General features: G+C 34.2%; 2 protein-coding genes across 2 annotated transcripts in view; one reads left to right on the top strand and one right to left on the bottom strand.

The window, feature by feature from the left end:
• Nucleotides 1–12,124, top strand: part of LOC126745300 (synaptotagmin-10-like) — a 103,449-nt gene that overhangs the window by 24,560 nt on the left and 66,765 nt on the right. The gene's annotated exons all lie outside the window — the stretch shown is intronic.
• LOC126744957 (serine/threonine-protein kinase MARK2-like) overlaps nt 1–12,124 on the bottom strand; it is a 35,647-nt gene that overhangs the window by 1,199 nt on the left and 22,324 nt on the right. Inside the window, exons 6-9 of the mRNA XM_050452574.1 lie at nt 11,327–11,497; nt 11,107–11,267; nt 4,509–4,751; nt 123–339 (exon numbers count right to left, since the gene is read on the bottom strand). Coding sequence (XP_050308531.1) covers nt 123–339; nt 4,509–4,751; nt 11,107–11,267; nt 11,327–11,497 — 792 coding nt within the window. The remainder of the gene's footprint in view (nt 1–122; nt 340–4,508; nt 4,752–11,106; nt 11,268–11,326; nt 11,498–12,124) is intronic.

Below are 12,124 nucleotides of genomic sequence, written 5' to 3'. Positions count from 1 at the left end.
AGTCACATCTTACTTGCATCTGACTTATGCCATACTTGCTGAACTCCTATTAAAAACTAAATGAAACTTAGACGGGCCTGATAAGTGTGCATACATTTTTAAACACTACTATTAAAATTTACCTTTCCTCTCGTTTCAGTGCTAATTTTAAGGAGTGTGGCAGCATTAACAACGACTTCTTATGTTCTACCTTCTCGGTCGGTTTTTTCGTATCATCGGTTGTCTGACTCGCTAACTTTTTCTGAACGTCTTTCAACACCCTGCTGTTTTTTCCTGTGTTTGATTTATTACTTAACGGGGAAGCGACCGTCGAGGGGCGGATACTCTTCGGTTTAGACGCTATAAATAATGAGGGTTTTAAACACGGATTCTGAAACAATTTTGTCTGTCACTGGTTCATATATCTACACTAAGATAACCGCCTCGTTTTCTTTAGGCTTTTCACTTTTGAAAGTAAGAAATGGTATTCGTATGTCAAGATCGCATGTTCTCTTAAATAATATCTTAATATAAAATGCTTTAACCCTTTCATAACTAAAATATAAGAGAAATCCTAAACAATTCACTCTTTGTAAAGGGCATTGGAATATTGACGTTTTGTCTGGTATTCGTATCTCAACTTGGCAAGTTCTCTTAAATAATTTCTCAAGAATAAATAATATAAACCATTAAACATTTATAGAGCATTTAAACAGCCCGCTTAAAGAAATTATTTTATGGCTAAGTTGGCACAACTGTCCTATATACTCAAGGAGCGCCATCTGCCATTTACTGACTGAATATGTAAGATAAGCTTAAACGTGTTTTACTTGCATAGAGATATTCAGAAAGAATTTGCCTTCAAATTTGCATTGTAAATGGAATGTCTTATGTCAAAGTGCTAAAAATGTTGCTATAATTAAAAGGGTTATGTAAAAATTGAGCATCAACTTGTAAATAATGTGAACAGATTCAAAGCCTGCAGAATGTCTTTATATGAAGAGAAATCCTAAACAGTTCACTCTTTGGAAAGGGCATTGGAATATTGACGTTTTGTCTGGTATTATGGATTCCTAGATTTATTGCTCGGATAATACAATTTATATTTTTTTTAATAAATTAAGCACGTTGTTTGCAGCACAACATCAGTACCTTTAAATCCCTAAATAAAGGCCTAGAGGTCACGCATTTTAGATGAGTACACAAAGCTATAAATAATGGGGTTTTATGAAGGATTCTTAAACATTTTGCCTGTCGCTGGTTCATATATCTACACCAAGATAACCTCCTTGTTTGCTTTAATCTTTTAAAGTAAAAAATGGTATTCGTATCTCAACTTGGCAAGTTCTCTTAAATAATTTCTCAAGTATAAATAGTATAAATCATTAAACATTTATAGAGCATTTAAACAGCCCGCGTAAAGAGATTATTTTATGGCTAAGTTGGTACAACTGTCCCGTATACTCAAAGAGCGCCATCTATCATGTCTAAAATAACGTAAGGTATGGATGAATGAATTGGTCTCAAAAATTTGCATTGGGAATGGAATCTTGCGTGCCGAAGTGCTAAAAGTGTTGCATAAGATTTACGGTAATTGACTATCATTAAAAGGTATAAAAAACAGTAATTCAGGAGGGTTGATGTGTCAATGGCAATGCAAAGAAACATCAGACCCTGACAACCCTGAGGGATTTAGGCTTAGAACCGTTTTAACTTTCCAGAAACCGCACTACAGTTAAGTATTTTTGTCAATTGACATTTTATATCTGGGAATTTTATAGCTGTGTAAGAGGTATCTTGGATACAATGGGATTTTCCGGCTGATTCGGGAATCACCACGGTAACCGCGCGACATCTGTGGAGACACGTAAAAAACTAGCAAATCTCCCTCTAGCCGCTAGGAGGACAGTTGAAGTGTGAATATTGGCGCGATTTTTAAATTGAAATAAATAATAGGTAGTGTGTAGTAATTTTTATGCATTGACTGTCTTAATTTACATTTAAACAAACAGTAAAACAGCCTGGTCGTCCATCCACAAACTGGTTTTACATGACGCCATAAGATGCATAAGGATTTCTTTGATGTTTCTCTTTCACATCCTTTTTACTCTTTCTCGAAGATGTTGTTGTTGATACAATGGCTGTAGATTGTTTATTCTCGTTTATTAGAGCTGTAAATAATTTGTAGATCGTCGACAAACAGGTTAAGTCAAAATGAGTTAGATCCGGTAGGCGAGTCGGCCATTCTAATGGAGTTTTTCTTGCCGTTTATATGTATCAGGAAATAAGAAACTGGTTTTCGTTTAAACATGAACGAGTCGAATTTATGTAAATATGATGGTTATATTAATTATAAAAATAGACTGTTTTATTACAGAAAAAATTAAAATTACTAAAGTTATCACTTTGAACCTGAAATGTACAAAATCTTCTGATAATCAGTCCCTATATGATGTTTATTTTAAGAATATAAATCCTGGTATAACAACGTATACCCACAAACTTTAACCCCTTGACAAAACATTCATGCGTGAACACAAGAGACTGCTTCTTGAATCATCAAAGTGCAAAAGAAAGCCAGTCAGAAAATCATTTGTGCATTTAAGACCTCCGATTAGCAACCCGGTATAGGTTTATTATTAAATAAACTGTAACTTGAAAAATAAATTTTTTAACATTATTATTCTTAATAAAGTTAGCTCATAACCAGGTCGCTGCTAGAGAGGAAACTTCTGCCGATAGCGACATCTATGGAGACACATGGAAGGAAAGCTATCGAATCTTCCTCTCGCCGCTAGGAGGCCAGTTGAAGTGTGATTATTGGCGCGAATTTTAAATCGAAATAAATAATAGTTAGCGTGTAGTAACGAGCTGTCCATTCTGCCGGAATTTTTGGTTCGGAGTTCTTCTTGCAGAACTATACGTATTAGGAAGTAAAATTAAAAACTGGCTGTCATTTAAAAATGAATGAATCGGATGTTTGTGCAAATTTGAAGAATAAGTTAATTATAAAATTATCTCACATATCAGCCTCCATATGATGCTTAGTTTAGGAATATAAATCCTGGTATAGCAAGGTATAAAATAAATATCTCAAATTTCTGATAAATAATTGACTTGAAAACTGGGTAGTGACAGGTAAAAAACTACTCAATCGATGAATTCATGTTCCATGACTTGTGAAGTGCAACAACACTCTGGCACATTGTGTGGCCGAGGATTTGCAAATGTCTGTAGAGTTAGTCGAAGTTTTCCATAGAAAGTTTGGAAAAATTCAAGAGCTCCAGAGTTGATGGAAAGATTTTCTACCTGGTTATGAAATAGGCGTCACATCAGAACCCAACCTGTAAGAATGTTTGGGAGGCTTTATATTCTCTCATATAAAGGAGGAGTTACTTGCCGAGGACCTAAAAAGCCTGGCAATTCCCAAGCTGGCTCGCGGACTTGATAACTTAGACTGGAAAATCATTCTCAGCATAATAAAAGTGGTCTTCAGGTTTACAGGCGTGCAAGCGTATCGTTAGAGTCGTTCTCTGGAGAAAAGCAAAAGGTCCCGTCCTGTAGCAAGAGAAGAACGCTCTGTTGATATCAACATCCACCATCTGTGGGACCATTTTGGAACAAAGCCGCTTCCGGAATGATTCCATGGACACATGGCGCGACATCTATGAAAGCTAGTGAATCTTCTCCTCATCGCTAGGGGGTCAGTTGAATATTGGCGCGAGTTTTAAATCGAAATGTAGAAATAAGTGTCTTTAGGAATGTTTAGTTTGTAACAAATTGATTAACTATTTTTATACAGTAAGCTGTCTTAATTCACATCTAGACAAACAGTAAAAACGCCACAGTGTAAATAAAGCGACCGGTCAAAATCAAAAAGTTAAGTAGACGATTCCCTTAAAACGTGCTTTTTAGCCCTTTTTGCGTAATACAAATATTTTCTTATACTTTAGCGTAGGGTCTGGCGGTCCAAGAAGTAATGTTTACCTTAAAAACTCGAGATTACTTTAACGAGTTTGACGACCTTCTTAAGGATTAAGAAGTTTTATATTAAATAATTTATTTGTAAGGGTACTTGAATACTTACAGAAACTCTATTTTTTGCATTTATCTCGGATGGTTTGAGGTTTCGGATAATTTATACGACCTTCATACATTATTTTCTTAACATTATAAATCTCCGTACCATTTCCAACCATTAACCCTTGAAAAACAACTTAATTTTCCAATTTAAATTAGTGCGATTAACCTGAACTATTACGAAAAAAATTCTGTTTCTACATCGGTCCATTTATTGATTTCTTAAATTAAATATTATCGCGAGCCATTCCAATAACCGTAAGTAGACGAAAGCTTCTTTAAAATAAAACAAATAGCCAATAACCTGACCTTAAAATCAACCGACCCAAAACCTAAACAAGGAGAAATTTCAAAGGAACTCTAAAACATTTAGTGTTTCTCTATTAAACGTTTCTCGAAATCCCCTTTACCACTAAGCCCTGTACAGTTTCTACTGTAAGCCGACTTACCGGGAATCGTGGTGTTTCTTGTCATCGACGATGGCGATTTAATAACAAAGTCTTTGTAGTTGCCGCTTTTTTTACTGTACTGCACCGTTTTCGGCCGCATTGTCCCCACTGGAGAAGTAGGGCGTTTGATATCGTTCATTTTCGGTCGAATGGAATTTTGCGAAACCGTAGGGTGCTTACTGGAATTTTCTAAAACGGTCATGGGACGGCTTTCGTTCTTTGGCGTTAACGTTTTGTCCTGCACTACAAAAATAGATCTTTTAGTTATAAGCATGTATAGCCGCTGGAGTTTTTTTAAAATATATAACAGTATGGACTTATTTTCAAAAATACACAAACAATTTTCTAAATTAAATGCATAATTTAATAGTAGGCCATGAATAACAATAATAAACAAATAAAAAGTTACAAATTAATGACGACGAATGGGCAATTGCATCATTATTATTTTTTTTGTAATAAAAGAACATAAAAAACTAACATATTTAATAAACACTATAAAAAAACAGCCATGTAACAAAACAATATTTATACAAGGGATGTTCAAAATGACCACCATCTTCTCTGACAAAATTGGCACATCTTTGTAACCCTTTGAATAGCATTCAAAATAATAATTTGTCTTCTTCTCAGATTTTGAAATGCTAAATGAATTGCGTCTTAAAGTTCTATTAGATTATTGCATTTTCTTCTATACACTTGATGCTATATATACCCCCATAAAGAAAAATCTAAAATCGAGAGATCGGGAGACTGTGGAGGCCCTCTAACAGGTCCGTTGGTACATATCCATCTTTGAGCAAAGTTATTTTCAAGAAATGCCCTTACTAGCCCAGAGTTATGACTTACGTGCTGTAAGATTCCCTTCAAAAATTCGGTATATTTGTTTTCCAAAAATAAAACAACACACTCCAACTCCAAGGGCCATCGGCATCACTATTTTTTCCTCCAATTTTTTTTTCGCATGAACTCGAGGATGTCTCTTCTATATAACCTAAAACATTTACTTCTTTTTCTTCCCTATTTTCTTTATTGTACGCTTTAGAACGCGGCTGAACAAAAGATCCGTGCTCAAGTAAATTGTCTTTTAAACGAGCAAATATACCAAAAAACGGTTGCCTTCTCTCTGGATATCTAACAGATTATATTATACAGATAAATTGGTGTAGAATTAGATTAGGATGTAGTCATATAACGGCTTCTAACTAAATATGGAAGTATAGTTCCGAAGCTTCTTCTGCATTTTCATTGCTTTGATAAAACATACAAGCATATCGTATTTTTCATAATATTCAAATGCCGCCATTTTTTTGGCAAAATTAAAAGGAGCATAAACTCAATCAAAAATAGAGAAATGTTAATCAAAACCCGAAGATAGTTGACATTTATTTATTTGTCATTTTTTTAATTTCTTGTTACAAATAGCCATGGCCGCCCATTAAATTATGAATTTGATCATTTAAATAAATTTAGTTATTGATTTGCGTATTTTTGAAAATAAGTCCATACTGTTAAAAAAGGCCAATATTATGGAATATAAATATATAGGATGTTCCATTAAAAAAAAACATAAGTTTGGGTTATAACTCAAAAACTATTAATCAAAAAAAATAAATATCTACACCACTGAATTCTACAGAAAAAAATATATAAAAATAATCTTAAGTTTTACGGAGAAGTCGCACAGTGTCGCGAAAACCGCAACTCTCTATTTCTAAAAATAACCGAGATATCCTGCCAAAGTACCCAAAATGGGACACCCTGTACAGTTGAAGTGTTGTTTCCTGAAACAGATACGTTTAGTGTTGCCATTCAAAAGCAGATAATAAACACCAGAGACTGCTTGAATCATCAATAGTAAGAGATAAAGTTCAAAGAAAAGTCAGAAACCTGTCGATGGAAGTCTGCATCCGAAACCGACAATCAGTCCTTTCACGTCAATCTTTAGTGCATTTAAAAGTTCCGCTTGCCAACCCGGTATCTTGTAAGTCAACATACCTATACTTAAATAGTTGACGAAAACTGAAACAGACTTTTCGCATGAAAATGGCTCCAATCAAAGTAATTGTGTTAAAATGTATGCATTTTTTTAGATAAGCACAATAATTAAATAATAAATTAAAATATGTTTGGTTTTCTGGCAAAAATTGTTTACATTTTTGCTTTATTAAAGTTGGTTTTTTAAATCTTGATTAAATGTTAGTCAGAGATCCAGAAACTATGATCGATCGCTATGAAATAATGTCTTTCATCTATAATTTGTCTAGTCACGTCCTTAAAATAATGTTTCCAGAAGATCCAGAATGTTACTATTAGGTGAGATGCGGTAGAAAGTCAAAAAAGGCACTTTTGACTTCCAAATCGGTATTAAAGTCTCTCAGAGATCCAGAAATTATGGACGATCGCTATGAAATGATGTCTCCTGTCTGTAATTGATCTAGTCACGTCTAAAAAATAATTTTTCCAGAAGATCCAGAATGTTACTATAAGGTGAGATGCGGTAGAAAGTCAAAAAAGGCACTTTTGACCCCCAAATCTGTATAAAAGTCACTCAGAGATCCAGAAATCATGAACGATCGTTACGAAATTATACCTTCTGTCTGTAATCGATCTAGTCACGTCTAAAAAATAATTTTTTTAAAAGATCCAGAATGTTACTAAAAGGTGAGATGAAGTAGAAAGTCCAAAAAGACATTTTTGACCCCCAAATCGGTATAAAAGTCACTCAGAGATCTAGAAATCATGGACGATCGCTATGAAATGATGTCTCCTGTCTGTAATTGGTCTAGTTACGTCCAAGAAATAATTTTTCCAGAAGATCCAGAATGTTGCTATAAGGTGAGATGCGGTAGAAAGTCAAAAAAAGCACTTTTGACCTCCAAATCGGTATTAAAGTCACTCAGACATCTAGAAATTATGGACGATCGTTATGAAATGATGTCTCCTGTCTGTACTTAGTCTAGTCACGTCCAACAAAAAATTTTTCCAGAAGATCCTAAATGTTACTGAAAGGTGAGATGCGGTAGAAAGTCAAAAAAGACACTTTTGACCCCCAAATCGGTATTAAAGTCACTTAGAGATCCAAAAATCATAGACGATCGCTATGAAATTATGTCTCCTGTCAATAATTGGTCTAGTCACATTTAAAAAATATATTTTTCAAAAGATCCAGAATGTTACTGAAAAGTGAGATGTGGTAGAAAGTCAAAAAAGGCACTTTTGACCCCCCAAATCGGTATATAATTCACTCAGAGATCCATAAATCATGAACGATCGTTAGGAAATAATACCTCCTGTCTGTAGTCGCTCTAGTCACGTCTAAAAAATAATTTTTCCAGAAGATCCAGAATGTTACTGAAAGGTGAGATGCGGTAGAAAGTCAAAAAAGGCACTTTTGACTTCCAAATCGGTATTAAAGTCTCTCAGAGTTCCAGAAATCATGGACAATCGCTATGAAATGATGTTTCCTATCTGTTATTGGTCTGGTCGCGTCTAAAAAATTATTTTTCTAAAAGATCCGAAATGTTACTATAAGGTGAGATGCGGTAGAAAGTCAAAAAAGGCACTTTTGACCTCCAAATCGGTATTAAAGTCACTCAGAAATCCAGAAATCATTAAAAATTGCTATTAAATGATACCTCCTGTCTGTAGTCGATCTAGTCACGTCTAAAAAATAATTTTTCCAGAAGATCCAGAATGTTACTGAAAAGTGAAATGCGGTAGAAAGTCAAAAAAGGCACTTTTGACTTCCAAATCGGTATTAAAGTCTCTCAGAGTTCCAGAAATCATGGACAATCGCTATGAAATGATGTTTCCTATCTGTTATTGGTCTGGTCGCGTCTAAAAAATTATTTTTCTAAAAGATCCGAAATGTTACTATAAGGTGAGATGCGGTAGAAAGTCAAAAAAGGCACTTTTGACCTCCAAATCGGTATTAAAGTCACTCAGAAATCCAGAAATCATTAAAAATTGCTATTAAATGATACCTCCTGTCTGTAGTCGATCTAGTCACGTCTAAAAAATAATTTTTCCAGAAGATCCAGAATGTTACTGAAAGGTGAAATGCGGTAGAAAGTCAAAAAAGGCACTTTTGACTTCCAAATCGGTATTAAAGTCTCTCAGAGTTCCAGAAATCATGGACAATCGCTATGAAATGATGTATCCTGTCTGTAATTGGTCTAGTCACATTTAAAAAATATATTTTCCAAAAGATCCAGAATGTTACTGAAAAGTGAGATGTGGTAGAAAGTCAAAAAAGGCACTTTTGACCCCCCAAATCGGTATATAATTCACTCAGAGATCCATAAATCATGAACGATCGTTAGGAAATAATACCTCCTGTCTGTAGTCGCTCTAGTCACGTCTAAAAAATAATTTTTCCAGAAGATCCAGAATGTTACTGAAAGGTGAGATGCGGTAGAAAGTCAAAAAAGGCACTTTTGACTTCCAAATCGGTATTAAAGTCTCTCAGAGTTCCAGAAATCATGGACAATCGCTATGAAATGATGTTTCCTGTCTGTTATTGGTCTGGTCGCGTCTAAAAAATTATTTTTCTAAAAGATCTAAAATGTTACTATAAGGTGAGATGCGGTAGAATGTCAAAAAAGGCACTTTTGACCTCCAAATCGGTATTAAAGTCTCTCAGACATCGAGAAATCATGGACGATCGCTATGAAATGATGTATCCTGTCTGTAATTGGTCTAGTCACATTTAAAAAATATATTTTCCAAAAGATCCAGAATGTTACTGAAAAGTGAGATGTGGTAGAAAGTCAAAAAAGGCACTTTTGACCCCCCAAATCGGTATATAATTCACTCAGAGATCCATAAATCATGAACGATCGTTAGGAAATAATACCTCCTGTCTGTAGTCGCTCTAGTCACGTCTAAAAAATAATTTTTCCAGAAGATCCAGAATGTTACTGAAAGGTGAGATGCGGTAGAAAGTCAAAAAAGGCACTTTTGACTTCCAAATCGGTATTAAAGTCTCTCAGAGTTCCAGAAATCATGGACAATCGCTATGAAATGATGTTTCCTATCTGTTATTGGTCTGGTCGCGTCTAAAAAATTATTTTTCTAAAAGATCCGAAATGTTACTATAAGGTGAGATGCGGTAGAAAGTCAAAAAAGGCACTTTTGACCTCCAAATCGGTATTAAAGTCTCTCAGACATCGAGAAATCATGGACGATCGCTATGAAATGATGTCTCCTGTCTGTAATTGATCTAGTCACGTCTAAAAAATAATTTTTCCAGAAGATCCAGAATGTTACTATAAGGTGAGATGCGGTAGAAAGTCAAAAAAGGCACTTTTGACCTACAAATCGGTATTAAAGTCACTCAGAAATCCAGAAATCATTAACAATTGCTATTAAATGATACCTCCTGTCTGTAGTCGATCTAGTCACGTCTAAAAAATAATTTTTTTAAAAGATCCAGAATGTTACTAAAAGGTGAGATGAAGTAGAAAGTCCAAAAAGACACTTTTAACCCCCAAATCGGTATAAAAGTCACTCAGACATCGAGAAATCAAGAACGATAGGTATGAAATGATATCTCCTGTCTTTAGTTGGTCTAGTCACGTTCAAGAAACAATTTTTCCAGCACATCCAGAATGTTACTGAAAGGTGAGATGCTAAAAAAATCAAAAAAGGCATTTTTGACCTCCAAATCGGTCTAAACGTCAGTAAAATTATCATTAATTTATTAAAAAACACTAGACTATAAATATGTTATAAATCTTTGGGTAACGTTCATAGATTTAAATGGATTTGTTATATTTTTTGTCGATTTAGTATTATACATTATTAAATTACCGTCACAAGTTATCTTATTAAATTAATAATATTATACCAATTTCTCACCTTGTATTTGTTAAGAATTTATATGGCTTTGTGAACATAATTTTTAAAGCAACATTTTGGGTAATTGATTACTTTTTTAACGTGTTGCTATAGGCACAACTCCATATTATAATGCAATAACGTAAATTAAATTCTATCGATCAGGGTGTTGTAAAAAAAAATAATAATTTATCTAAAACTTCCCTCGGGTCAAAAAACTTATAAGCTTAACTCAAACATCGAACAGCTCTACATATTTTTTTTTTTTAATCACATTTTATTTAGTAAGAGTTAACCTAATATACCGGGTGGGCAAGCGAAGGTCTTAAGTGCAAAAGTGAGAGGCGAAAATGTACGATTCGACTCGAAAGTTAAGGTTAAAGAAATGTCAATCGAACAAATAAGAGAAGTCATAGACGCAATAATTTGAGGTGTATATGTTGAAAAAATACCAGGTGAGAGTCAAAATTAATGAGGGCCTAAGAGGAATACTACATGAATTGATAATGAAACGGGGAACACAAAAAATTTCACTCGTTCAGAAAATATTTTCTTTGATGAGGCCGCATTTACTTCGAACATCAACTGCAGCTACAAACAATTCATGTGTGATCAAGTACTGGATTCTTGCACCTTTGGCTGAGTAAACTCTTGCAAGACCCCCATAAACGAACCTTAAATTAAACGGGCAACATATTAAACATGTTTTGTAATAGGTAGATAAGTTGAAGTAACTTTAGTCTGAAATTCAACACACCAATTAGTATGGGTTCTCTTGTGTTGGAACGAGATGCGGATTTCGTTTGATAAAGTCTCTTGGCAGGAGGCGTCTGCGGACTCTTAGCTCGCACAGTCAGAGATTCCTTAGAGCTTGGTTCTAAAACTGGACGAACTTTCGTGATTCCATCTCCACTCAATCTGAAAAACCAAACTTTTTCATATTAATTGTCTATTCATTAGATTTAAGGATAGTTTACCGGTTCAAAATCAGCCTGTGAGCCAAAATATTATACATTCCAGAAATTTTCGAAAACGGCTCCTCCTTTATGCTTTTAATAACTAAATCGGACGACAGGTGGATCATCTCGCAGATTTCAGCTATTATGCTCGCCTGATGCCTCAGATCCAGTTTTTTGATTGGATGGACTCTAAAACACGGGTATTTATTGATTCATCATAATTTAATGTAAATATGGGATATCCTAGATTAATTTTGGAGTTAATCAATATTGTCTCAGACAACTTAAAAACTAGAGTGCTAGTTTTTAAGTAAATTGATGGTAACTGAATTAAATGAATCCTAAATTAAATTGACTTAAACCGCGCGTAAAGCTAAAGTTAAAGTACAAAAAAACATAATGTGCTCCTTGAGGTGCCTCATAGAACCTCGTTTGCCAATGGAAACGAACTTTGCATTTTTTAAAAATCAGTTTTTTCTATATTATGCTGTAGAGCCAGGGTTTATTTGTAAAATTCATCGACGTAATGAACCTTCAAGACTCGTTTTTTGTAAATAAAACATCTCAGATCCAAAGGTTTGAATGCCTCGAATTTGGTTTAAATTTTTAGTTTCTTCCAGGCAGTTAACACTGAAATTAAAAAAATCCCAAACTGCCTGAAATAAAATAAAAAATACCATTGGTTGAAACAAAAATAGAGAACTAGGGTATCGTAACTTCAAAATCCTTCAAGGCCTTTAAAAGTAAATTAAAAAATGTCCTCAAATGCGTCGAATTTGGTTTAAATTTTTAATTTCTTACAGGCAGTTGATGTAG

The sequence above is a fragment of the Anthonomus grandis genome, chromosome 15 (assembly GCF_022605725.1).
Source record: "Anthonomus grandis grandis chromosome 15, icAntGran1.3, whole genome shotgun sequence".
In the NCBI taxonomy this organism is placed as follows: Eukaryota; Metazoa; Arthropoda; class Insecta; order Coleoptera; family Curculionidae; genus Anthonomus; species Anthonomus grandis.
Note: the sequence above shows the minus strand (reverse complement) of the source record. Positions and strands in the feature narration are given on the sequence as shown.